General features: G+C 54.0%; 1 protein-coding gene and 2 long non-coding RNA genes across 3 annotated transcripts; 2 read left to right on the forward strand and 1 right to left on the reverse strand.

Moving 5' to 3' along the window:
• The first annotated feature begins 220 nt into the window (after positions 1-220).
• LOC129654988 (uncharacterized) lies at positions 221-4,417 on the forward strand. Its single transcript, XR_008715695.1, has 3 exons — positions 221-498; positions 709-795; positions 4,050-4,417. It is a non-coding gene; the product is annotated as an uncharacterized LOC129654988 (long non-coding RNA).
• On the reverse strand, positions 1,786-13,776 carry LOC129654989 (uncharacterized). Its single transcript, XR_008715696.1, has 3 exons — positions 13,300-13,776; positions 9,219-9,395; positions 1,786-1,973 (listed from the first exon to the last, which is right to left on the reverse strand). It is a non-coding gene; the product is annotated as an uncharacterized LOC129654989 (long non-coding RNA).
• Positions 13,087-22,398, forward strand: ALX3 (ALX homeobox 3). The gene is made up of 4 exons (XM_055584793.1): positions 13,087-13,363; positions 18,391-18,707; positions 21,498-21,626; positions 22,004-22,398. The coding sequence occupies exons 1-4, from the start codon at positions 13,087-13,089 to the stop codon at positions 22,310-22,312; spliced, it is 1,032 nt and encodes a 343-aa protein (XP_055440768.1). The 3' UTR covers positions 22,313-22,398.
• Positions 22,399-23,578: the final 1,180 nt, after the last annotated feature.

Raw genomic sequence — 23,578 nt, forward strand, 5'->3', positions numbered from 1 at the left:
AAGGCCGAGCAGAATTGAGGCGCCGCGGAGAGACCAAGGCTCGGAGGGGCGCAGAGCGCGGAGACCGGGAGTAACTGGGAACCGCCGCCGCAACTCCGGTCTCCCTCCGCAGCCTCTGTACCCATGCCGAGAGGCTCAATTACTTTCAGGTGTGGACCACTTAATAAAATAAATCTTCCGGGGGCAGGAGGCGAGTTTTCAGGAGCCTAATTCAAATCAGCAGACTTCGCATTTGTAAAGAGGGGCTTCCCTCAAATCCTTGTGGTTGGGGGGGTGGGGGCCAGGGAGTCAAGAATAGAGGTCTCTTTCTGGGATGATACTGTCAGCGGCTGGGCGGAGGACCCTGGGAGCCTCTCTGTCTCCGTCTCTCTTCGGCTGTGACTTTTTCTGGCTCTGTTCCGGTACATCAGAACGGAACCAACCATTTGGGGTCTGAATCACTCTGTTAAACCGACTAGAGCCCTCTAGCCCAGACAGGAGACCCAGTAGAAACAAAAGGTTCTGTCTCTCTCCATGCCTCCCCCACCCCAACCTCTTTCTCTCTCTTCTCCTCCTTTGTCTCCATCATCCGTTACCCAATGTCCTCTCCATCTGAGATTTCCAAACCTGGTTTTGCAACACTGGAGGGAAACTCCAATTATCTCCAGGGCTTTGTGAAATGCTCAAAATGAAATAAACCTTTAATTAACTTTAATTATTTAACTGCAGGTTATGGACCCCCCAATTGGCAGGAAAAGCAGAAGAGAAGGCTGATGGATTAAATAAAACATCCCAGGGTGTCACAGCTCCCTGAAGGTGAGAAATGCCAGCTTTAGAGATTTCAGGGCTCCAGAAAGAATCCCAGGCTCAGAAGAAGAAAGTTCCCAGGAGGACAGGGACTTAGTTTATTAAGGTTTGGGGCCAGAGACTGCTCTGCCCTAGGCTTTCTCCCCTCACCCTCTTGCCAACTGTCACCATCTAGGCCTTTAGAGGAGGGAGTGGGCTACTCTCTTCCTATCCCACCCCACTCCCATTTAAGATCCTTCAGTAAGGTCCAGTTTACATCAGACAAAGCAAACTGTTTCCTTCCTCTTTTGCTAGGCAATTCAGACCACAACTGAATTCTTGTCTGAATTTCCCAGGTTCTGCTCTTTTAGAAGAGTTACTCACCCCAAAGTCCCGTCCTCATACCACCAGATCTAGGAAACTGCCCTTCTCAGGGCTCAGGGATGGGAGCCCCCGAGAGGTGACCTCAGATGGCTGAGGTGGAGGGCAACTCGCTCCACAGCATCTGACAAGGGCCCACATGTTTCCCGTACAGAGAACAAATCTGCCCCATTAAAGCGTTACTCCGTTGGGGAAAACACTGATGCAATATTGGAAACATGCTGGGCCCACAGTGAGCGCCGGAAAGAGAGGCAGGTCTTCTCAGGAAGGCAGAGGCGGCCAGTGGGTGAAACTAATCCCGCCACGTCCACCCTCGCTTGGCCCAGCAAACTGAGGGAGGGATTATGGACCAAAACATCCAGACGCAGAGGGAGGCTGTGGGACTGGTGGTGCATTTACAGAGAGAGCAACTGGGGACAGACGGGGGGGGGGGGGGGGGGGAGAAGGTGCCGGTACCCTGAGGGCAGCAGCAGGAACAGGACTCGCTGCCTGGACTTGGGGCCGAACTGGAAGGAGAGTCCACTTCCCGGAGCCCAAGCTTTACAACCAATAACTCCATGGTTTGGGCCCCAGCGACACTGCTGATCTAAATAGTTTATTAACAAATGGAAAATACATAAACACATAACAATTGCCTCTAAGAAAAAAACTTATTAAAATCCCCCTGTGTTGTTTGTAAAATAAATAGCTGAGACCATATGGGTGAGGGGGAGAATGGTCGTGTCCTAATTGGCTCTCTGCTCCTGGCACAGGTTCCCTCTTTAGGCCTCAGTTCCCTCCTGTGTAAATGAAGGTGACAGCCTAGACGTACACTGGTGATTCTCAAGCTTTAGATGGCATTGATATCACCGGAAAAAAAAAAAAAATTAAAAACTGCTGGCCCTACCCCAAGAGTTTCTGACTTAGTAGGTCTCGGGGAGCACCAACAATCTGCCTGTTTCACAAGTTCCTAGATGTTACTGCTGTTGGCCTGAGATCCATACTTTGAGAACCTCTGGACTAGATGATATGTAAACTTCCATCCAGATCTAACACACTCTTCCATCTCCATGCTCCTGTGTCTGCCCCATCAAGCCCTGAGGAGTCTGGAGCCACATATGAGAGGGGCTGATGTTTTTACACTCGAGCTTGTACCCCCTGTCATCAGTGCAGAATAAATCTTTCACTGGCCAATAGGGACTGGGGCTCCTGCCCACTGAAGGATCCCAGTCCTCTCACTACACATATTCCAGTCTGAATTAACCCCAGCTGGCTGGCTGTAGGGCCTGAATCTCCAGCAGTGGCTAACACTGCTTTCCCTTTGTACCAAGCAGGGCTGGGCCTAATCCTACTTAAATGTCAAGCAGGCCTATTGTGTACAGGGCTGCCTTCAGAGGGGCTGGCAAGAGCCCAGGGTACATCTTCAGGCCCCTCGATGTAGCCTAGTGTCTGCCAAACACTTGGTCCGCCACACACCCGCGCACATGCACACGCTCCGTCACACGCAGAGCCGGGTCGTCAGGAGAGCTAGTTTTACTTTGATGTACCTCTCCGCTGCACATTTGTTTCAGCTCCCCTCCTGGAGCCACAGCCTTATTTATCTTCTTGGCATGGGTTCTTAGAATACTTCCATTCAGGCAGCAGCAAAATCACTCAGCTCCACTGTTTTACGAAGTTTATCAAACAGCAAAATATCCGGTCTCTTTGTCCAATGGATCTGGTGTGAATGTGCCTACAGAACTGCCTTTCCCAGACGCCCTGGGGTCTTTGTGTGGTTATATGTATATCCTCCCCTGAGAGGACCCCATAAAATTCAGGGCCTGCCTACTTATGCTGCAAGGGGCCCCCCAAAGCAGCCGCAGGGCTCAGAGGCATCTTCCTGAATCAGGAGACCCAGCCACATATACTCTGCACATGCATGCGCTACGCTCATACTCCACCAGCAGAGCCTCAGAAGCCCACAGCAGACTAACAGCCCTGCGCCCCACCCCAGTCGCCCCTTCCCCAGGCCTGCCATGGCGCCCTCACCCCCTAAGGACAAAGCTTCTGCTAAAATCATTGCTGTCATCTCAATCCCAAAGTTTGGGAGCTCTGTGGAAGGACCCACCTCCCCTGCAGCTGAGGACTCGGACCCTCTCCACCCACTTAAAGGGACAAAGGTTTCATACCTTCCATAGGCTGACTCAGAATGAGGTCCTTGCTGCTCTTCCCCCTGCCCCTCGACTCCAAGCATCCTGCTGGCTTCCCAGAAATCATGCCTACTCCAGGGCCGGGCTCCCTACCTATAGCCCCCCACCTACCTGAGGCCTACCAGCCAGGGCTATCTGAAGAGCAAGAGGGCCCACTCAGCACCTGGTATGCCCTGTGCTGTCACCAGGATGGCACTGATCATGGGCTTCCAGAGCCTGGAAGTTCACTGGGTGCCCTCCCTGCTCTGCCTCTTAAGGATCTCCCCAAATTCCAACAGGAACTTTGTAGACGCCCTGGCTTTGCAGTTGACAATATGTGCTAAGTGAAGAACCCCTTTCACGATGGAAATCTGGCTCAGGGTTCAAAATGTCCTCTGAAGCCACGCCTCTGTGCCTGGTCTCTGCAGCGTCCGTTATCTGGGCTGCAGGTCATCCATACACCCCACCCCCAATGTGGCAGTAAGTCTGGTCATTCCTTCCCACTAAATATTAATACCTCTTCCCTTCAGCCATTCCTCCATGGTGGTTCAGATGGTAAAGAATCTGCCTGCATTGCAGGAGACCTGGGTTCAATCCCTCAGTTGGGAAGATCCCCTGGAGAAAAGAATGGCTACCCACTCCAGTACTCTTGCCTGGAGAATCCCATGGACAGAGGAGCCAGGCGGGCTATAGTCACTGGGATCACACAAAGTCAGACACGACTGAGCGACTAACACTTTCGCTTTTCACTTTCAGCCATCCCTCTTCATTTCCTCGGCCACATCCTGTCACATCTTTGACACCTCGTGCCTGGACCACTGTCCTATACACTGTCTTGTCCCCTTCTCCCATGTCCCTGGGGAAATAATGCTACCTCCCTCACAAAGAATTAGATAATGTACTTAAAATAACTGGCCCAGGGCTTCCCTGGTGGTCCAGTGGTTAAGAATCTGCCTTACAATACATGGGACACAGGTTCAATCCCTGGTCAGGGAACGAAGGTCCCACATGCCACACAGCAACTAAGCCCATGTGCCGCAACTATTGAGCCCATGCTCTGGAGCCTAAGTGCCACAACTAGAGAGCCTATGCACCTCAAAGAAAGAGCCTGCACGCCACAACTAAGACCCGATGCAGCCAAATAAATAAATATTTTCTTTAAAAAGAAGTGGCCCATCATAAGTGCTTAATAAACTTTAGGTACCATCATTGTGCATGCGTGCTCAGTTGCTTCAATCCGACTCTTTGTGACCCTATGGACTGTAGACTACCGGGCTCCTCTGTCCATGGGATTCTCCAGGCAAGAATACTGGAGTGGGTTTCCATTTCCTCCTCCAGGGGATCTTCCCAACCCAGGGATCGAACCTGCATCTCTTATGTCTCCTGCATTGGCAAGTGGGTTCTTTACCACTAGAGCCACCTGGGGAGCCAGATACCACCATTAACTATTTTTATTCTGCTCAAGCTACTAAAATTATATTCCTAAAGCACACCTCTCATTCTCCCACTAAATAACAATAACAACAATAATAATATTAACACACTGATCACTTACAATGGGTCAGGCCCTGCTCCAAGTGCCTCTCCATACTCTCCCCACTGCCCAAAAGAAAGTAGGCTCTGTATTCCACATGTGCCATCTCCTGGTCCCACCCAGCCTAGGTGTTGTCATGTCTATTACTCCTTCACAAACCCCCTGCAGGGGGCAGCTGAGCTCCTTGTGCCTGGAAATGCCTACTCACTTGACCCAGACTCAGCAGCTAGCTGCCCCCTTCTCCATCAGCCCACAGTTTCCCGGCCCCTCCCATTTTCTCAGGCTGCTCAGAGACCTCCCAGGATTCCCTGCAAGGGGGAATGGTCCTGTGTGCTGGTTCTCAAGGTGTGCGGTTGGGAATCCAGGGCTCAGTGCTGGTGTGCTCATGACTGCCCAGTGGTGTCCTTGTGCACCTGGAAGTGACCTCAGAGGGCACCAGCCCCTCCCTGCTACATCTGTTCCTCAACCTGTCTCACCCTTAGTGATCATCTTAGAGGACTGAATATTGTTCACGTGTCCAAATCTTGTCTCCCAGGAGAAAAAATTCCATAAGAAGGATCTACCCAGGCTTGGAGTGGGGGTGCATCTGCATCCCGCACTTGTGCCCAGCACAGTATCTGCCTCACCGAACACTCAGATTCAGAGTGGCTGGGGGCAGATGCAGCCCTCACCTGTCTGCCAAGACTCAGGTAGCACACCTGTTGGAGATGGTGCAAGCTGACCAGGCTACCTGCCTGGTTCTGTCATTTAGGAAGTATGTGACACCTTGGCCAACTTACTTCATTTCTCTGAGTTTTGTAGTCTCATCTGTGAAGTAGAAATAATAATAGCTACCTCTGGAGAAGATTATATGAAATTTTAAAATGTAGACCTCCCTGGTTCAGACCTACCTCACAATCGGCTCTCAACACCATCTTTCTCCCCGTCATTCAGGACAAGGTGTAAGACCAGAGTTCCTCTGCCCAACTGACAGCAAGGCAAATAGGGAAACTGTATTCTCTTCTCATGTTAAAGGTGAGTGTGCTTCCTTCCTTCACCCATGTGAACAAAGAGCCCCCATGGAGCCTGAGATCAGCTCACTGTACTGAGTGAGGCTCCTAGGAGTTTGCCTGCTGTGACAGCTGAACACTTGGGGTACACAAAACATGTATTGCCCCATTTGGGGATCTCCCCTGTCTCCCTCAGGACAGGCAGTGTGGCTCTCACTGCCCAGTGGGCTTTGCCACTTGCCTGCCCTGCACCCTGTCATGCCCCTTCAGGTCCCCTTCTTTTTTTTAAATTGGAAGATAATTGCTTTAGAATGTTGTGTTGGTTTCTGCCATGAAAGTAAAAGTGAAGTCACTCAGTCATGTCCGACTCTTTGTGACCCCATGGACTGTAGCCTACCAGACTCCTCCATCCATGGGATTTTCCAGGCAAGAATACTGGAGTGGGTTGCCATTTCCTTCTGCAGGGGATCTTCCCCACCCAGGGATTGAAACCAGGTCTCCCACATTGTAGGCAGACGCTTTACTGTCTGAGCCACCAGGGAAGTCCGGTTTCTGCCATACAACAATGCTAATCAGCCATAAGTAATATAATACCCCCACCCCTCATCAGGTCCCCTTTTTAACCCATCGGTGCAGCCCCAACAGTGGCCAAGGAGCCACATGGTGGAATTCTCTCCTATACAAACTCAGGACTGACTTGTGTGCCCAGTAAAATATGGCAGCAGTAATGCTGTGTGAGTTCTGAGGCTGGGTCATAAACAGCACCTCAGTTTCCACCTTGGTCTTTTGGCTCATTCTCTGTGGGACAAGCCAGCTGCCAGGTTTTGAGGGCTGCTTGCAGCAGCTCCATGAAAAGGCCCACTTGGGGAAGAATTCAGGCCTTCATGAACAGTCAACACCAACCTGCCAGTGATGTGAGAGGGCCACCTTGGAAGCAAATCCTCCATAGAATGACCACTGTCTGATTTGGGGTCCTGAGGTACCCCTAAGACAGACCATTCAGCCAAGGTGCTCCTGAATCTCTGACCCACAATCACTGACTATTGCTATTTTAAGCCACTAAGTTTTGGGGTGATTTCTTATGCAGCTTTAGATAACTAATATACAAACCAATCTCAGCTTCTCCATTCTGTAAAATGGGAATATTAATATCCACCTTATAACATAATAAAGAAGATATGAGATGGTGTTTGACCAGCACATTGTAGGTGACCTGTGAGTGGTGGATCCTACCATTACAACCCATCCCACTCCCTCTCCTTCTCAAGAGACTTTAGAAGAGGCCAGTAGAGCCCTTCCACCCTCTTCACTTGCTTTTCTCCCAGTCTCTTGTGAGGTTTAGGCCCAGTCTTCGTATTCTCTTCCGCCAACACAGGAGCAGACCCTGGGCTGGAGTGTACTTCTGTGTGACATGGTGGTGAGCTCCATCCAGAACTCTGGGGTGGGTCCCACGCACATTTCTAAGGGGGTTCAGTGGTATGTGTTTGCATTTCCTTTGAAGGGCCCCAAATGTGATAATTACATACTTGTTAGCCCTGTAAAATAACAAATCTGGAATCTACACTCTGGAACCAATGGATTTCCTGCTGAAATGAGTTCAAGAGGTGCCCTGACCAGCATTCCGGGTAAGAGCCTGGCCCCGAGAGGCCCTGCAGACCACCCGCCCGCCCACATCCCACAGCTCCTCCGCTCAGCTCTCCACCTCATGGCTGGCTGAGCAGATGTGCTTTTTGTTGCAGTTGTTTTCCTGTTTTCTTCATATCCGCCCTCTGGGTGTGGCTTCCCACTTAGCCTAGGGAGACTTCTCAGGCCTGAGGCTCCCCCCTCCGTGGCTCCCACTAGCAAATCCAGTGCTTGGAGCTGGGCGTGGCAGATGCTGGGGGTGGACACCTGTGGAACCAGCCTGCCTTCCCCCTAGAGCTTCCCTTGACTCCTATGGACTTCTCCACCTTTGTCTGTCTTCCTCCCACCCTTCCCCAAACTCTCTTCTTGCCTAGGCTCCAGCAATATTCAACAAATCTAAGTTCCCCAAACTTGGCTTCCTCTTTCTCACCTCTGGGCTGTCTTTCTGGAATGCCTTCCCTCCCTGCCACCTCCATACACCTTCCTCTGGCTGACCCTCATTCAACTTTCGAGATTCATCCTGAAAGTGTTCCATGGCAGCTGCCTCCAGCCCAAGGCGGTGCCCATCTCATGGCCCCCACAGCCCCCTGTGCTTTCCTGCCTCAGAACAACATGCCCTGCTGGATACCTGCCTGTTGCTCTGTGTCTCTCCTGCTAGAGTGGAAAAGCCCTGAGAATAAATGGTCTGCATCTCTGAGTCTATTCCCACTGCATGGCCCCCCACTCTCTGGCACATGGCAGGCCTTCAATAAATGCCTGATGAACAAACGAATGAATAAAATCAATTGATCAAAGTCTGCCAAGAGGTCTAAACCGGCCCCCTTCTGTTTCACACCAAGAAAGAGTTCATGAAAAACTCTCCCACAAAATGACTTCTCTTGGTCCAAGCCAGCACTTGCCACAGAACACATTTACTGTAACACCAAGGCAGATGTCAGGGCAAACCTGGCCTGCAGGGTACTGCCACATCCCAGATGAAGCTCTGCCTCTCTGGCCCCTGCCCCCATACCAGCCCTACCCGAGGAGGGTGGGTGGAGAAAATGAGCAGAGAAATACAAGTTTGGGGGTAGGGGGGACTCAGGCTCAAGAAACATCTCTGTGAACTCATTCATTCCAGAAAGCTGAACTACAGACTCACTCCACTCCTTCTTCTGGGGATGAAACTGAGGTACACACAAGTTAACTAGTTCTCCCATTGAAAGAGATCAAATCAACAGAAGAAAAAAAAGTAGCTCCCTAACTTTCCAGAAATTTTATCCCAAAGTATAGACTTCAGCTTGGGTTGTCAGAACGACAGCCAAGGATCCTGGATATCTATAGCACAAAGCTGCTGCTTCCCCCACCCCACTTCTTTTCTTTCTTTTAAATATCATGGGTGAGGGGGAAGTACCGGATCTAAAGGTTTATTTACCATTCCTTAGTCTGACCTTCCAGGAAGAATGTCACTAATGAGAAACAATCTACGTGGGCTCCCCATCCCAGAATTTTCATAGGGATCAATTTAGGATTTCAAAGTCTAAACAGGACAAGAGTAATATTGACTGTCTTGCCTTCAAAGAAAAAAAAGAAAAAGCAACTGAGTTTTTCCTGTCTGGAAGGAAGTTTTGTATGTCAAAGAAATGTCAGATCTGAGGTTCCATCTTTCCCGTTGTTCTGACTGCTCTTGGACATCCCCTGGGAGATAAAGGGGCACATTCACTTTCGTGCGGCATAGGCTCAGGGCAGTCAAAAAGAGAAAGAAAGCTGAAGTTGGGACCAACGTTCAATTCAAGAACCAACCTTAAAGTTGAGGCTAGAGGCCAGGAGTTCTGCTCTGGAGACCAGATTCCATTTTGATTCACATCCAAATGATTTTTTTTTTCACTGTGGAGGAGACATTTCCATTCCAGCAAAGTTGACATGTGGCAGGGGTCACGTCTGTCCTGCTCTCTGCTGTATCCCACTGCCAGCAAATGCCTGTCACAAAGTAGGTCCTCCTATTAAATGAATGAATGAAACAATCATCCAGTGTAAAACAGTTACCTAGAAACAGCCAGTAAGCATCATGTCCATTTTAAAAGTAGTTTTTCTCAGCAGGTGGAGTGATTTTTCTTTTCTTTCTTTTTTTAACGATAGGACCCAGAATTATCTGGATCATCCTTTCAGCTCATCTCACGGAGTCTCTGGACACTCTATCAGTGACAAAATGCTATTGTAATTCAACTGGTTATTAAACAGCACGAATGGTGAACTCACAAATTCTCTTAAAACTCTGCCCCACATCTGGCTGTGTTGGTGGGTCATAAAACCTCTCAGGTGTTAGATGCTGTTTCATTTGGTCTCAGCTTAGCAGAAACCCCCCTCCACCTACTGTCCCAACCACCACAGCTGGGCATGGCGAGTCTCAATAAACTGTCATTTGGTGATCAGAAAGGCAGCAGTATGGCTCCATCTTGGACCAACTCTGTTCCCATCCACTTTGGCCTCAAATTGCATCAGGAAGAAGTTCTGAGACCTCCCTGGTGGTCCAGTGGTTAAGAATCCACGTTCTAATGCAGGGGATGCAGGTCTGCTCTCTGGTTGGAGGACTTAAGATCCCAAGTGCTGCAGGGCAACTAGCCCACATGTCACAACTACAGAGCCTGAGCACCACAGCTAGAGAAGCCCACGTGCCACAAGAGAAGACTGTGCGCTGCAACTAGAGAAAGCCTGTGTGCCGTGAATAAGACCCAGCGCAGCCAAAAAAATCCATTAAAGAAAAGAAGTCCTGACCTTCCCTTGGGAGAAGGAGGTGTGCATCTAATGGTTCCAGTTTTGGTATGTTAGCTGAAGAACAACTATGAGATAGCTGGTGGGAACCATGGACCTGAGCATAAATTTTTGATCTGCCACTGATATCCACATTGGACAAATGGCAGCCTTCTGTGGCCTCAGTCTCTCTCTGATAATATGGATAATAATTGTGTCTCCTTCCTGGGGTTGTTGTGAGGGTCAAGTAAATCAATAGAGAATACATTAGACAGTGCCTGGCACGCTACATGACACTACCTGTGTTAGCTATTGTTTTTATTTGTAAAATGAGGTCCCCTGTGATACTTCATGATTTCTCAGCTCTCCTAAGAAAGAAAACCTTGAAACTCTGAGGTTGCATTTTTGTTTTTTCTCTGCTCCTGCCCCATCAAACTGGCCAGACCACATATGGATAAAGATGAGTGTGCACTAGTGGTGTCTAAGGGGGGGCAGGAAGGCGCCCTTGAAGAACTGTCTTGCATGGTCCTGGAAGAAAGCCCTGCCAGAGGGGCAACCCTATCTACCTGACCCACCTCAAATGGAATCTGGGATTTCCTGCCACCTCGGTTCAATTGGGAACACCATCTCAGCATAGAAATTGGTTCTGTTCAAAGAGGGGGAGAAAGGCAGAAGGAATTTCTGGGTTTGGAAAACAGGGTGGGTCCTTAGGTCTCTCTGTTCAGCCCCCAATTATAGAACCTTCCATCTGAGGTCATGGAGCCTTCCACCAATTCAGTGATGTAGTCCAGAAATCTGGCAGCAGTTTCTGGATCTCTTAATGATAATAAAAATCTCTTAAATGAACACAGTTCATCACATCCATCAAATAAGTGTTCCTCAAATATTCCTTGTTCATGGGTAGGGCCCACTTTCATGATGAGTAAACTGAGGTTCAGAAAGGTTATCATTGGAGGCAAAACACTTGGCACTTAAGTTTGGCTGCCCTGTTTAGACTGTTGATGATGTTTTTCTGTCATACTTTCATCTTCCACAGGAAGCTACTTGACTACTTTGTTGAATAGAAAAGGTGTCCTGAATTGACATTAACATGCTCCTGAAAAAAGTCAACAATATCTACAGCTCTAACCCAATAACTATTATTTTCTAAATTGAGGTAAGTTGATTTACTAACTCAATATCTATTGAAAAACCCCTATGAATGGGCAAAAGTGATCAATACAAGGTGGCTGCCCAGAGCGGGGATCCACTGGATCCTAGAGAATGGATGCCCCTGGTAAGGCCAAAGAGGAAGCTTAATTCCAAACTAAGCCTCCCTCTTGGCTGGAAATAGCAGCTCCAGGTGCTCCCATCTCACTATTCCAGTCTGTAGTCTGTGATTAGGGGCCCTAATGGCCATAATGCCTCCAATGTGGTGTTTAAACCAATAAGGCTTCAGAGAAGTTATGGTATGTTTAATAATGGCTTAATGACTACTTGTGAGATGCAAGGCTTCTGGTTCCTGTTTGCCCTTGATTTACAGCCCAACTCTGGCTGAGGACAGCCAAGAAACCCCCTCTAAGCCCCCAGCGGAAGAGGGAGGTGTTCACACCAGGCCCCTTGGATTCCTTTAAAAATTGAGAATTCAAATGAAATACAAATGATGTTCAACTCCCCATCCTTCTTGCTAATCTCTGGAGGCAGTTAAAATAAAAAACTGTGTGACCCAGAACTAGGGACTCCTCAATCTACAAAAGTGAGCAGGGGTCCTACGGCCCACAGGTATTTCTTCCCAGATCTTAGGTAAGGTGGAGGTTGTTTCACTTTTAAGAAATTCTAAGCTACTGCCCTAGTCCTGGGTTTCCTTTTGGCTAGGGAGACCCAGCCATTAGGTGACATGGTCCTACTTTGTCCTTCTAAAGTGGCAGGCCCGGGGCAACAGCACCCGAGGTCTGAGCTGCAGACAGCCCCTCTCCAGGCGGTCTCTAGGCACTTTCAGATTATTTGCCCATTAAAAGGCATTCACTCCATGCCTGTTGTTCAAACACAAACCCCTCTAGGAACTCCTCCACCTGCTCCTAAGGTAACCTCTGCTGTACTCTGTTCAGTCCTGAGATGCCTCTGCAGCCCCGCTGTCTTCTCTGCCCCTGCCTCTACTTCTGAAACTCACCAGGAATATATAGAGACTCAGAAGACTGACTGTCCAATGTCCACAGCCAGATGAGGACTGGAAGTGACTAGTTCAAGGCCTCACAGCTAATTAATTATCACACCCAGCTCCCAGCCCCCAGCACCTATTACCAGATTAGAGTTGTTTCCACACAACAATGACTCCTCGACCGGAGGAAAACAAGAGATCTCTATAACGGAGGTGTTTTTGTTGAAGGCCGAGTTTTTCCAACTCCCAGTAAAGAGAGTAAACGTTCCAGCCCAGCCCCTACCTGTTCCCTGGCCATTATCCCAGACTAAAAGTCAGGAGAACGGACCTAAAAGTATTTGTTGGGCCTGGAGGGGGTCTCTACCCTGAAGTGTCTCACCCTTCCAGAGTCAAGAGCCTCCGGGCCAGATATCAGGGCCAGTGCTGCTCTGAACAAGGGACTCGCCAAGATGCACAGACAAAAGGGACTCTACCCTCGAGAGAGGGGGTGGCTTCCTCCCCTTCTCCCACTGCTTCTGATACCAGGACTGGAGTGAATCAGGGGGCTACCGGGCTCCGAGGGGTTAACCCGCGCGGGGCTGCACGTGACGTGGATGGTTCCAGCATTAAGTCAGAGTGCGGCCCCCTCCCCTGCCCCCCTCGCCCCCCACCCCCCGCGGCGCGCGCCGCTCCCGGGGGCTCCGCGCCCCCGCGTCCAGGTCCCTCCCCCTTGGCGGGCGCTCACAGGCCGCGCGGGCAGCGCGAGCCCCGGAGCCCCCGGCGGCCTGTGCGCCCCGAGCCGGCATGGACCCGGAGCGCTGCGCGCCTTTCGGCGTGGGGCCCGGGCCTGGCCCCTACGCGGCCGCCGGGGACGAGCCTCCGGGCCCCCAGGGAACCCCCGCCGCCGCGCCTCACCTGCACCCCGCGCCACCCCGCGGCCCGCGGCTGACCCGCTTTCCGGCCTGCGGGCCCCTGGAGCCCTACCTCCCGGAGCCGGCCAAGCCGCCCGCCAAGTACCTGCAGGACCTCGGGCCCGGCCCGGCGCTCAACGGCGGCCACTTCTACGAGAGCCCCGAGGAAGGTAACGCGCGGCGCGGGGCGCTCTCCCTCTTCACACCCCGGGCCCGCCGGGGCCTCCCAGCTTCCATCTCCCGGTCGCTTATTTCAGAAGTTTTCTACCTCTCTCGCCCCTCCGCACGGCTCTCTCTGAAGCCGGACCGGAGCTGGTCCGCACTGGGCAAAAGCTAGCGCCGTGCGGGGAGGCAGAGCCACGCGTGCCTCTGGCGGCGGGAAAGGGAGGCGGGAGGTCCAGGGAGACTGGAGTGGCGACGGCCCCGGGCCCCGTTGGGCCGGAAGACGGCCGGAACCGGGAAGCAGAGATCGTGCCTTGCCGGAGTTGGGCGGGAACTGACACCGAGGCCCAGGAGCCAGGCTTAACTCTTGGCCCCAGTGAGGGGAGAGAAGCGCGGCTTTTGTGGTCGGCCCCGATCTACAGTGGCAAAGCCGGACTCAGCTGAGGGAGGTTGCGGCCTGGGGTCCCCCGGGAGAGGCGCTGCTGTCTGCGCCTTAAGGCGCTCGGTACAGTGGCCGCGGTTGGTGAGGCAGTCCCGGGCCATTCTCAGTGCAGAATAACTGTGTTCTTATTTCCCAGACTAACCTGGCCTCTCCGTCGTATGCACGGCGATGGCCGCCCTTCTAGCAGTCTTGGCTTCCTCGAGCTGGATGATCACCGCGGGGCCGTCGGGAGTGGGCCTAAGCCCTGGGCGCCTCCGGCTGCTCCTGGGCTGATGCCCTGGGCGCTAACGCCAGTTGGACCGTGCGGTCTCCAAAGAGCGCGCCTGAGGGGGCCTGAACCCAACCCCGCGGCTGCCACTGCACCGGCTGACCTGTGGAAGTGTCGGTGCCCGCGCCCGCCTCATCTTTGCTGCCACATCCCGAAGCTTAGGCCCAGAGCTGAATCCTTCGAGATCGCCTCCCAACTCGCCTCCGACCCCGCTGGCGCCTCGCGGGCCTCTGCGGAGTGGCCAGGCAGCTCCGGCCTTCGCCCAGTCGGGGCGGTGAGAACGTGTAAGGGAGGGCAGGGAGGTGTGTGGGGGTCAGTGGAGGAAATGAGCGAGTCCGCGGAGCTTCGTGTCTGTGCCCTTTGAAAGAGGCTCTCCTGATAAAAACCACAGTTGGGACTTAATGAGAAGCAGTTGGCCTGGCTCCTCTGATCCCAGCCAGACGGCGGCGGCCGCGCAGCGCCGTGAGCACCGCCCGGGACACAGGTACCTGGCCTGGCTCGACGCGCCGCGTTCGGCAGGACGCACCCTGCGGCTCAGCGTCCCTGCTGGGCACGATGGATCACGGACGGACAGCCGGGATCGCGACCGACCCTGGCGCCGAGCAAACTGCTGAGAGCGCTGGAGCAGAAAGAGCGGCGAGGAGGACTCTAGCGACCGCGATGGTGTCAACAACGAAATGCGTGGGGAAAAAAAAAACCAAAAGTGTAAACAACCAAAAAGAGGGAAGAGGAAATTCGACAAAACAACAGTGGAGAGAGGAAAGAAAGAAAGAAAGGTAAAAGGCGATCAGCGAACTGGGCAAAACGGAAAGAAATGAAGAACGAACGAATAAAAAGCGGAGGAGGATCGAAGGAAGAGGGTAAATGGAGAAGAGGGGAACGGACGAAAAGAGAAGCAGCAGACAATATGAAGAAAAAGAGGCATCCTAAAAGTGCAGAAAATAGCAAAATGGGCACAAGTAGGAGAAGGAAACTAACCATGCGGGTTGACCAGAGGACAGACCAAACGAAAAGGAGGCGCGGCGGATACGAGCCGAAACTGGGTAGAGCCCCGGGCCGCCAGTGGCCTCCCCAGTGCCCTAGCCTGAACTCGGCTGGTGGGCGGGTGGCTTGCGTCCCTGCTATAGAGACGGGCTGCTAGGGAGAGACGGCCCGGGGGACGCGGGCCGTGCAGTCTGCTTGGTGGGAAATGTTGGTCAAAAGGGGGAACCCGTCTAATTTCTCGGCTTTTAAAATAACAAGCTCAGAGCGTTTCCAGTTTAGACCATGAGCGCGCAGCTGTGCCCCCTCTTTTGCGCGATCCCGGCAAGGCCCTTAGTTGAGCGCTCTAAAGCCGGCGCACCGCGCTCCTCTCCAGCCCGTGGCCGCCTTTTGCGGAGAGCGCGCAGCTCCGGTCTGGACCGCGGTAGTGTCGGGGCAGTGCCAGCAGCCTTCGCGCCCTCAGCGCGTGGCTGCTCAGCGGGCCAGAGAAGTGCCTGGCCTTCCCCCCCACTCTGTTTTGCCGGGGGCCTTCCAGTCTGTCCTCTAGTTTGGCTTCTTGATCTCAAAATGCGCTCGCCGCCGCGGAAGCCCTGAGCCGGCTAACCCTGCTGGCCGCGCTTCCTGGGCCGGCCTCGGACTTAAGAGTACCCAGTCGTCAGCCCCACTGAGACTAGGGCAAGGTTGGAAACTTCTCAAGAGAGCCCCAAGGCCCCACTGGGTGTTTCCAAACGGCGTGTAGGTCTACACCGGCTTCGGATCTTCAACCGAACTGGGGAACCCCAGGCTTCAGAGACCTCTGCGGGTGTCTTGCGCAGGGGCACGCGGGGAGTTAGCTTTCCGGCGAAACCTGAAAGCCTGAAAGCCGGCTAGCTGGTCCTGCGGCATCGTGGACGCCATCCATGGGGGACAGTGCGGCTTCCAAGCTGCCATGGCTTCCAGTCAGTCGCTAGTAGGACCCGGGATGGGGGAGTGCACTGGAGAGAAGGAAGTGAGGGACAGAGCTCTGCTGATGCTCTTCCTGACTTTTGTCGTTCAGGCCGACAGACTGGTTGTGCAGGCCACCCGGCACCTCAGTGCTGGGCTCCAGGCTTCCAGTCTCCAACAGGAGCACTACCCCCTTAATCGCCCAGTGGCCCCAGTAGGTATAAGTGACTCCTGTACAGAGCCCGTGAACACTTTGAATGTACTCCAGGCTTACAGTGCATCGTTCCCATGACAAGCTCAGATTCAAACCACTGGCCTCTGTTCCCGCTCTGCCTTTCCTTGACCATTGCCCTCCATTTAGCCCATCACCTCTTTTCTCTTCTGGGCCTTGCTTCTCAGGAGGCTGCTTGGTGTTCTATGACGCAAACCCCTGTCCACAGAGGGAATTCTCTGGCCTCACGCTGCAGTCCTCTGGGCAGATGGAGGTTTCAGGGCAATGGCACTGAGGAGGGGAGAAGTTCTATGGTCCTCTGGGAGGGCTGCAGAACGGGCAGTCCCAGGAGGCCAGCAGAGGCCAGCCAGCTTGGCTCTTTTGGGGGGTAGCTATTCCGAGAAGGCTTGCTGCATTTTCATCCCTGGTAGGTGTGTGGCTTAAGGTCAAGAAGGCAAGTCCTGGAGCCCCAGGTCTGATCCCTTCCAATCTGGGCATATCCTATCGAGACAGACACTGAGGGCCTGGTGAGAGCTGAGCAAGACCTGGAGCTTTGGGGAGCCCTCTGCAGGGACATCAGAGCTCCTCTGACCCCCATCCCTGAGCCACCCTCACCCTTTTCTGCCTGGAGTCCAGCCATCCCTCCCTCTGAATCTGAGATACCAAGACCCCTCCCTCTCCAGCCTGCAGTGTGTATGGTGCCCCTCCCAGTCTCCCTGGTCTTCCTGACCACTTAACATCTGGTTCAAACTACCATTGAGTCGTCCTTCCTTAGGTCCTACCTGGTGGAACTAGGACTATAAGCAAATGTATTGCCCAGGAACAGAAGTCAAGGACTGAAGCAATTTCCCCACCTGTGCTCCACCTGAATCATGAAAGAAGTGTCTGGGCTGTCACTATGGCCTAGCCCAAGGGCAGGCCCTACCTGACTCTCCCCAGCCTCCAGGACACATTCTTGAAGCATAGCTTTTTTCACAGCCTGGGGAGTCCTGGGAGGTCACTCACCACCTTCCAGCTATGGGGGGCAGGGGCAGGGGCAGGGGTGAACCTCACCCAACTTGTCCTCCACAAGGAGACAGGGACTCATCAGATCCAGAGCTCCAGAACCCATCTCTTTGATCCTATCTCTCAGTCTTTTCTCTCCTGCCCCTCCCCACTTTAGTGAGCCAATACCAAGTCCTGGGAAAGAAACCGCCTCTTGGTGCCAGCTTCCTGGGCTTCCTGGGGGCCAGGCCCCCACTGGAGATGGGCCTGGCGCCAGGGAAGGGGCTGTGTGAATCAGTCGGGCGTCTCTGTGGCGTCGCTGCTGACATCCCCAGAGGACTGTTGAGAAGAGATTTCATGGCGACGCTGCTGGGGGTCCTTGCCAGAGGGAGAGGGCGGGGTGATCAGGGTGACCTATTTTTCACCATGCCCTGTCGTGGTGGAGCTCCACCAAGCTTTCCAAATGAGGATAAGCACGTCAGAGTGGGGCTGCTTATTAATCACGGGCAATGGGGGAGTCAGAGACTCCCAGGGAGTGGGGATGGACGATGGCAAGAATGATGGGCTCTGAGGCTATGCTGTTCCCCACTGTTCCCCACCTCTCCTTCTCCAAGTATAGCCTGTCACCTGTCTCCTGCTGTCTAATGCTGGGGCTTCAGTGCTTGCCCAAACATCAGTGAAGAATCTGGCAATCCCTCTTGAAGCTTCTTTGCCCTTTCTACACCAGGACAGGAGGATTTGACATTGTCCTGAGACTGGGGGTTCAGAGAATAAGGCATCCTTGTCCTTGGCTGGTCCTGGAGCAGAGGCCTGGGCATGAGGGTAGAGGAGCCAAGGCCTGCAGTCAGGGCTAAGGAGCAGGGGCATCCCTACCCTCTCCTCCCACCCCTGGGCTTGGTCCTGCTGTGGCATCAATCCTGGCACCTCCACACTCTGTGGGATGCGCCACCACAGAGCACTTCCCCGAAATGCACCCCCCTCCGGCCCCAGCAGATCAGCCCAGACCACAGAGCACATGGTTCCCCAGGGCCCCCTCCCCAGCTGTAGGCTCAGCAGGCAGGCCTCCGAATGCCAGGCTCCCTTGAAGGGTGGCTGCTGGGAGGACGGAGGAAAAAGGAAGGGGGAGGCGGGGACTGAAGCGTCAACGTTCTTCCCCCTCCCTCCATTCCACCCACAAAACCCCCTGGTTCGCTTTCCATCCTCCTCTTTGTGTTTTCCATTGCAGCTGAGGAGAAGGCCTCCAAAGCTGCCAGCTTCCCCCAGCTGCCCCTGGACTGCCGAGGGGGCCCCCGAGACGGGACCTCTAATTTGCCAGGCTCCCCAGGCCCCTGCCTGGCTAGCCTGCGTGTCCCTCTGTCCCCGGGACTCCCTGACTCCATGGAGCTGGCCAAGAATAAGAGCAAGAAGCGCCGGAACCGCACAACCTTCAGCACGTTCCAGCTGGAGGAACTGGAGAAAGTCTTCCAGAAAACCCACTACCCTGATGTATATGCCCGGGAACAGCTGGCTCTGCGCACGGACCTGACCGAGGCCCGAGTACAGGTGAGGGCACCTCGGCCACAGGGCTCCCTGGCTGCCTTGACCACCCAGACCATGAGCCAGGCCACAGGGGGGCCAGGAGAGGTGGATGCTGGCACCACAGTGTTGCCCTTCCCTTGCCCCTGTCAGCCTTCCCGGGCTCCCCTCCACGCCTAGCTCAGCTGCAGCCACAGGCTCGCAGCCCAAGTTGAGGCTCCTGTATGGGATGAGGGTGACAGCCTCCTGGAGTCAAAAGACCTGTGTGGGTGTCCTAACTTTGCCACTTACTAGCTGACCAGGTGACTTGGGGCATGTCACAGTCTTGGTTTCCCAATTTAGGAAAGGAGAATGATAGTACTACCACATGAGGAGTATCTTGGAGGATCACAGGTGTGACAGCATTTTAGATGTGAAATGCTAAACACGTCTCAGGGCCGCTCCCAGGGTAGCTGCCCAGAATGGGGAGGGTCCCTGCCAGGGGTCTCAGGATCAGTGGTGCTTAAAGCCAGCCTGAGCCAGTGACCTCAGTCTTGCCAATTCCCAGACCGTGGCTGGGAGAGCCTGGCGGGAAGCCCCTGCCCACAACAACAAACTCTTCCCAACAGAGATCAGGCCCTGGGGCTGGATGGAGCTGTCGCCAGCTTCACTTGGGTGGAGCCCAGCCTGTGTGGACGGGGCAGGAGGACAGAGGGATGCTGGGAAAGAGAGAAGGGAAGGGAATCCATGTCCAAGGCGTGCTGGGAGTGAGAAAGAACATGAAGGTGGCGAGCAGGAGGTGGGGACAGAAAAGGGGCTTCTATACGAGTCTGGGCCAAGAGGAAGATGGTCATTGCTGCCTTGCTCTGAACCTGCTTGAGACACAGCAGGCTCCCTGATGCCAAGCTGGAGGCCCCAGGAGAAGGGTTGGGTTTGGCCTTCTTGGGAAAGGTGAGGAGGTGACCTCTAAGCAAAGGGGAGTCCCTGTCCCAGTGGACCCAGGGCAGAGCTCATGCTTATCACAGCCTGGGTGGGGGCCCCTCCAGAGGCTCTAAGGGAATATGGGAACCAGCAGTCAGTCTATAAAGAGGCCAGCTGCAGCCTAGCAGAGAATGCCCTTCAGTTGAATTCAACATAGGACTCTACTCTGCTGGGTCTTCCTGCTTCCATGTTCCTACCAGGTAGCCCCCAAAGCAGACTTTGAGAACTGTTCCCCAGAGCTCCTCAGGGCATGGGACCATCAGGGTAAGAGGCCCAGCTTTCGAGATAATTCCAGATCACATAAGCTGTGGAAGTCCAAATGTCACATCTCCAGACAGCCCAGCAAGCCTCAGTGGGGATCATGGCGGGGGGATGCTCTGAATAGCTACCCCCATGGAACTGCTTTGGGGAGGCAGTACACACTTTGCCCACTGCCCTTCTAGGCCTTTTCAACCCTAAAGGGGTGGAGGGATGGCCCAGACCTAGTCCAGAAGCTTCCATGATGACTGAGGCCCAAGAGCAGGGATGCTTGACAGGAGCATGACACCACCCATAGACCCCACCTCGTTGGGAGGAGTAAGGGGACCACCCACGGGACAGTGCAGGGGGCAGGTTCAGAGCTCAGAGGGGAGAGCGGGTGGTGACGGAAGAATTACAAGAAAAGTGATCAGCAAATCCAGGCTCCTCCATCTGTCTGCAGAGGTTGTTGTTGCTCAGTTGCTCAGTCGTGTCCAACTCTTTGCAACCCCATGGACTGCAGGGGAGGGAGAGCAAATTAAGGATCAAGGAGGAACCGGTAGTGGGCCCTCCCTAGCCTTGACCCAGGCCTGCTCTGGGATCTGCAACCCTGGGTTAAGGGCCAGGAGTACGCCCAACTTCTTAACTATCGGGCCTTCCCTTCCTGCGTGAGAGGGGGTGTGGGCAGTGAGGGACTCAGATAGGGTTGCTTATACACACATGCAGCTCCTTTTGTTGTGGCTCCCAGCCGAATCCCTGGAAAGCAGGAGAATGTGTTTGGTTTGGTTTTGATAGTGCCGGTATCTAGCCTAGAGCTTGACACGTGCACCGGCACACACAGAACATAACCAGGTGACAAATCCAGCCCAGCTACGTGGGCAGCACACAGATGTGCCCCCCTCACCTCCCAGCTCAGTAATGAGTGGGGAAGAGTTTCCAAGACCGATGGTGGCAGTAGGATGCGATGAGTATCGTGAAAGCTCTGCGGGGCTTTTCAGGAAGTCCAGTAGAGGGTGCCCAGCTCACATGTATGTGTGGGGGGATGGGTAGCGCAAGCTGGAAAAACCTAGGCAAAAGCAGGAGGAGTGAGACAGCAGTGTTTGAGACGGCAGCTGGGGTGAGAGGCCGCTAGGAAGAACTGAGTGTTGTTGCCCGACAGGAGATGAGGCTGTAGGGAGGGGCAGGGGTCAGTGCCAAGGGACCGTGTTAAGGAGCTGGGCTTTAGGCTGTGGCCTTCAGGTTACCTTACTGCATTTCTCAGGTGCGGACATTGGGGAAGAGATAAGACTAGAAGCCCAACACGGGTACTCGCCCCGGGGCTCTGAGGCCACAGACCCCAACACTACCCTTACCAGACACAGCCAGACTGGAGAACCAGTATGACTCAGCCTGCGGGGTAGGGGAGGGCCCACAGGGCCAGTAAACCCCCTCTGGGTTTGGGCTTCTTTTAGGCCCCATCCCAGGCCCTGAGAATGACATGAATTTATAAGTTCCTGCAATTCAGAGTCACCAGCCTGGAGCCAGCTCCCCACCACCCACAGGAGGATACAGCCATCAACTCTCTCCCCAGTGGGCTCCATGCCTCGTGGCTGCTTTGTCACCTCCTCAACCTGTCCCCAGGTCTGGTTTCAGAACCGCAGAGCCAAGTGGCGGAAGCGTGAGCGTTATGGGAAGATACAGGAGGGGCGGAACCCCTTCACATCTGCCTATGACATCTCCATGCTGCCCCGAACCGACAGTCATCCCCAGGTGAGACCCCTCTCCACCCAGACTCAGGGCCTGGCAGTTCTGTGGGAAAGCCAGCCAGAGTGTAAGCTGTGGCCCCAGGGAGAGCAGGAGCAGCCTTAGGGCTCCATGTGACTGTGGGTGAATCACTTCTTTCTCTGCAAGATGGGCTTTGACCAGTCTCATGGATGTATGTAGAGCAGTTGGAAAGCTCAGTTGAGAAGTAACGGCAGGGGGCCTTCTGAGATGTCACTGTGAGAGTTGGGGGGTAGGTTCTAGACCTGGGCCAAGAGGAAGCTCTCTCCAAAGCTTCTGGAGCCCTAAGGGCAAGAGAAGAGTCTCTAGGTGAGGGAGGCCCCTGGGCCTTCTGATTCATGGGCTTGCTTCTTCTCTCTTTTCAGCTGCAGAACTCCCTGTGGCCCAGTTCAGGGTCTGGGAGCCCCGGGGGTCCTTGCCTTGTGAGTCCAGAGGGCGTCCCCTCCCCATGCATGTCTCCATACTCCCACCCTCATGGGAATGTGGCTGGCTTCATGGGGGTGCCAACCTCTCCTGGAGCCCACCCTGGCATCTACTCCATCCATGGCTTCTCCCCCACCCTAGGGGGCCACAGCTTTGAGCCTTCTCCGGATGGCGACTATAAGTCTCCAAGCCTCATCTCACTCAGGGTGAAGCCCAAGGAGCCGCCCAGCCTGCTGAACTGGACCACATGATCTGTCTTGTGGACACGCAGACTTGAGCTGCCCAACCCTGTTTCTGCTCCCAGCTGCTCCTACCCCACCCCGGCCTGGATGCCAGAGAGGGCACACCTCTGCCTCCAAGCCCAGAAGGTTCCTGGAGGCCCCGGCAGAGCAGCTGGGACCCTCAGGCTTCCACAGGGAACGAGCTACAGAATCTTTCCAGTTAGAATAAGGCAAGGCTGCCCAGGAGAAAGGGGGCTTCAAAGCAGGTAGGACTCTTCCTACCACACACTGGGTCCCCTCTCCCAAACTCTGGGCAGGAGGGAAAAAGATGCTGCCCTGCTTCCTTCAGACTTCTTTCAAACTGTCAATCCTCCAGCTGAAACAACTGGCCCCTCATTCAGGGAATACAGGAAAATGGGAGGATGAAACAGGTTGAACTAGGCGTTCCTTGCCACTTAGAGGAAACCAGCCTTGTATAACCGCGCAGACGGCCTGCCACCACAGCGGGTGTGCACCCAGTGTCTGGTGCTGACAAAGGCCTGGAAACTGGGGGTCAGTGTGGAAGGTGCCCCTTCTCCCTGCTCCTCTCCTCGTGGCCTGTGCCCCCTCCTGCAACATGCTGTGGAGTCCTCTTCCCCTTCCAAGGGGCAGAAATTCCACCAGAAACACCAGTATTTGAATTCTCTTCCATGAGATCAGGCCAGAGAAATGCCGTGGAGATGATAGGCTCCCTTGGTTTACTCATTGGATGTTGGTAAGAATAAAACAGATTTCCCCAGACTCAGCCCTTGAGATTCCAAACCCCACTTTTGTAAAGATACTTTTGTAAAAAAAAAAATGTGCTGCCCAGCATAATAATAAAGGTGGCAGTATTTTTTATACCAGGTGATTGTGTATCCTCAGCGTTTGGCACTTGGTTGCTCTAGGGCTGGTCTGTGCCTGGGGTCCAGGCAGGGATCCTAGAGGGTAGGGGAAGATGAACCTGCAGCCAGCCCTCAAGGCCCATGCCTGTCATGTCACCTGCCCAGGGTCCCTGGTACAGGAAAGTAAGGGGAAAAGCCTGGCTCTAGGGTTGCTGGGCTCATCTGGAAGGGAAAACCAGGGGTTGGAAGGGGAGTGAGAGAGCTGAAACAGCTTGTGGGTGAACTGACACTGGAGGGGAGATGGAAGTCTGGGGAGCCCGCTGAGGGTTCTGAGCTTCCCTGGGCAGGGACCCCAGAGCAGTGGGGGTGGGGCCATTCCCTGCTCCCAGACGCCCCAGGAGCATGTCTGAGCTGTAGGGCAGAGACGAAAGCC

The sequence above is a fragment of the Bubalus kerabau genome, chromosome 6 (genome assembly GCF_029407905.1).
Source record: "Bubalus kerabau isolate K-KA32 ecotype Philippines breed swamp buffalo chromosome 6, PCC_UOA_SB_1v2, whole genome shotgun sequence".
Classification (NCBI taxonomy): Eukaryota; Metazoa; Chordata; class Mammalia; order Artiodactyla; family Bovidae; genus Bubalus; species Bubalus kerabau.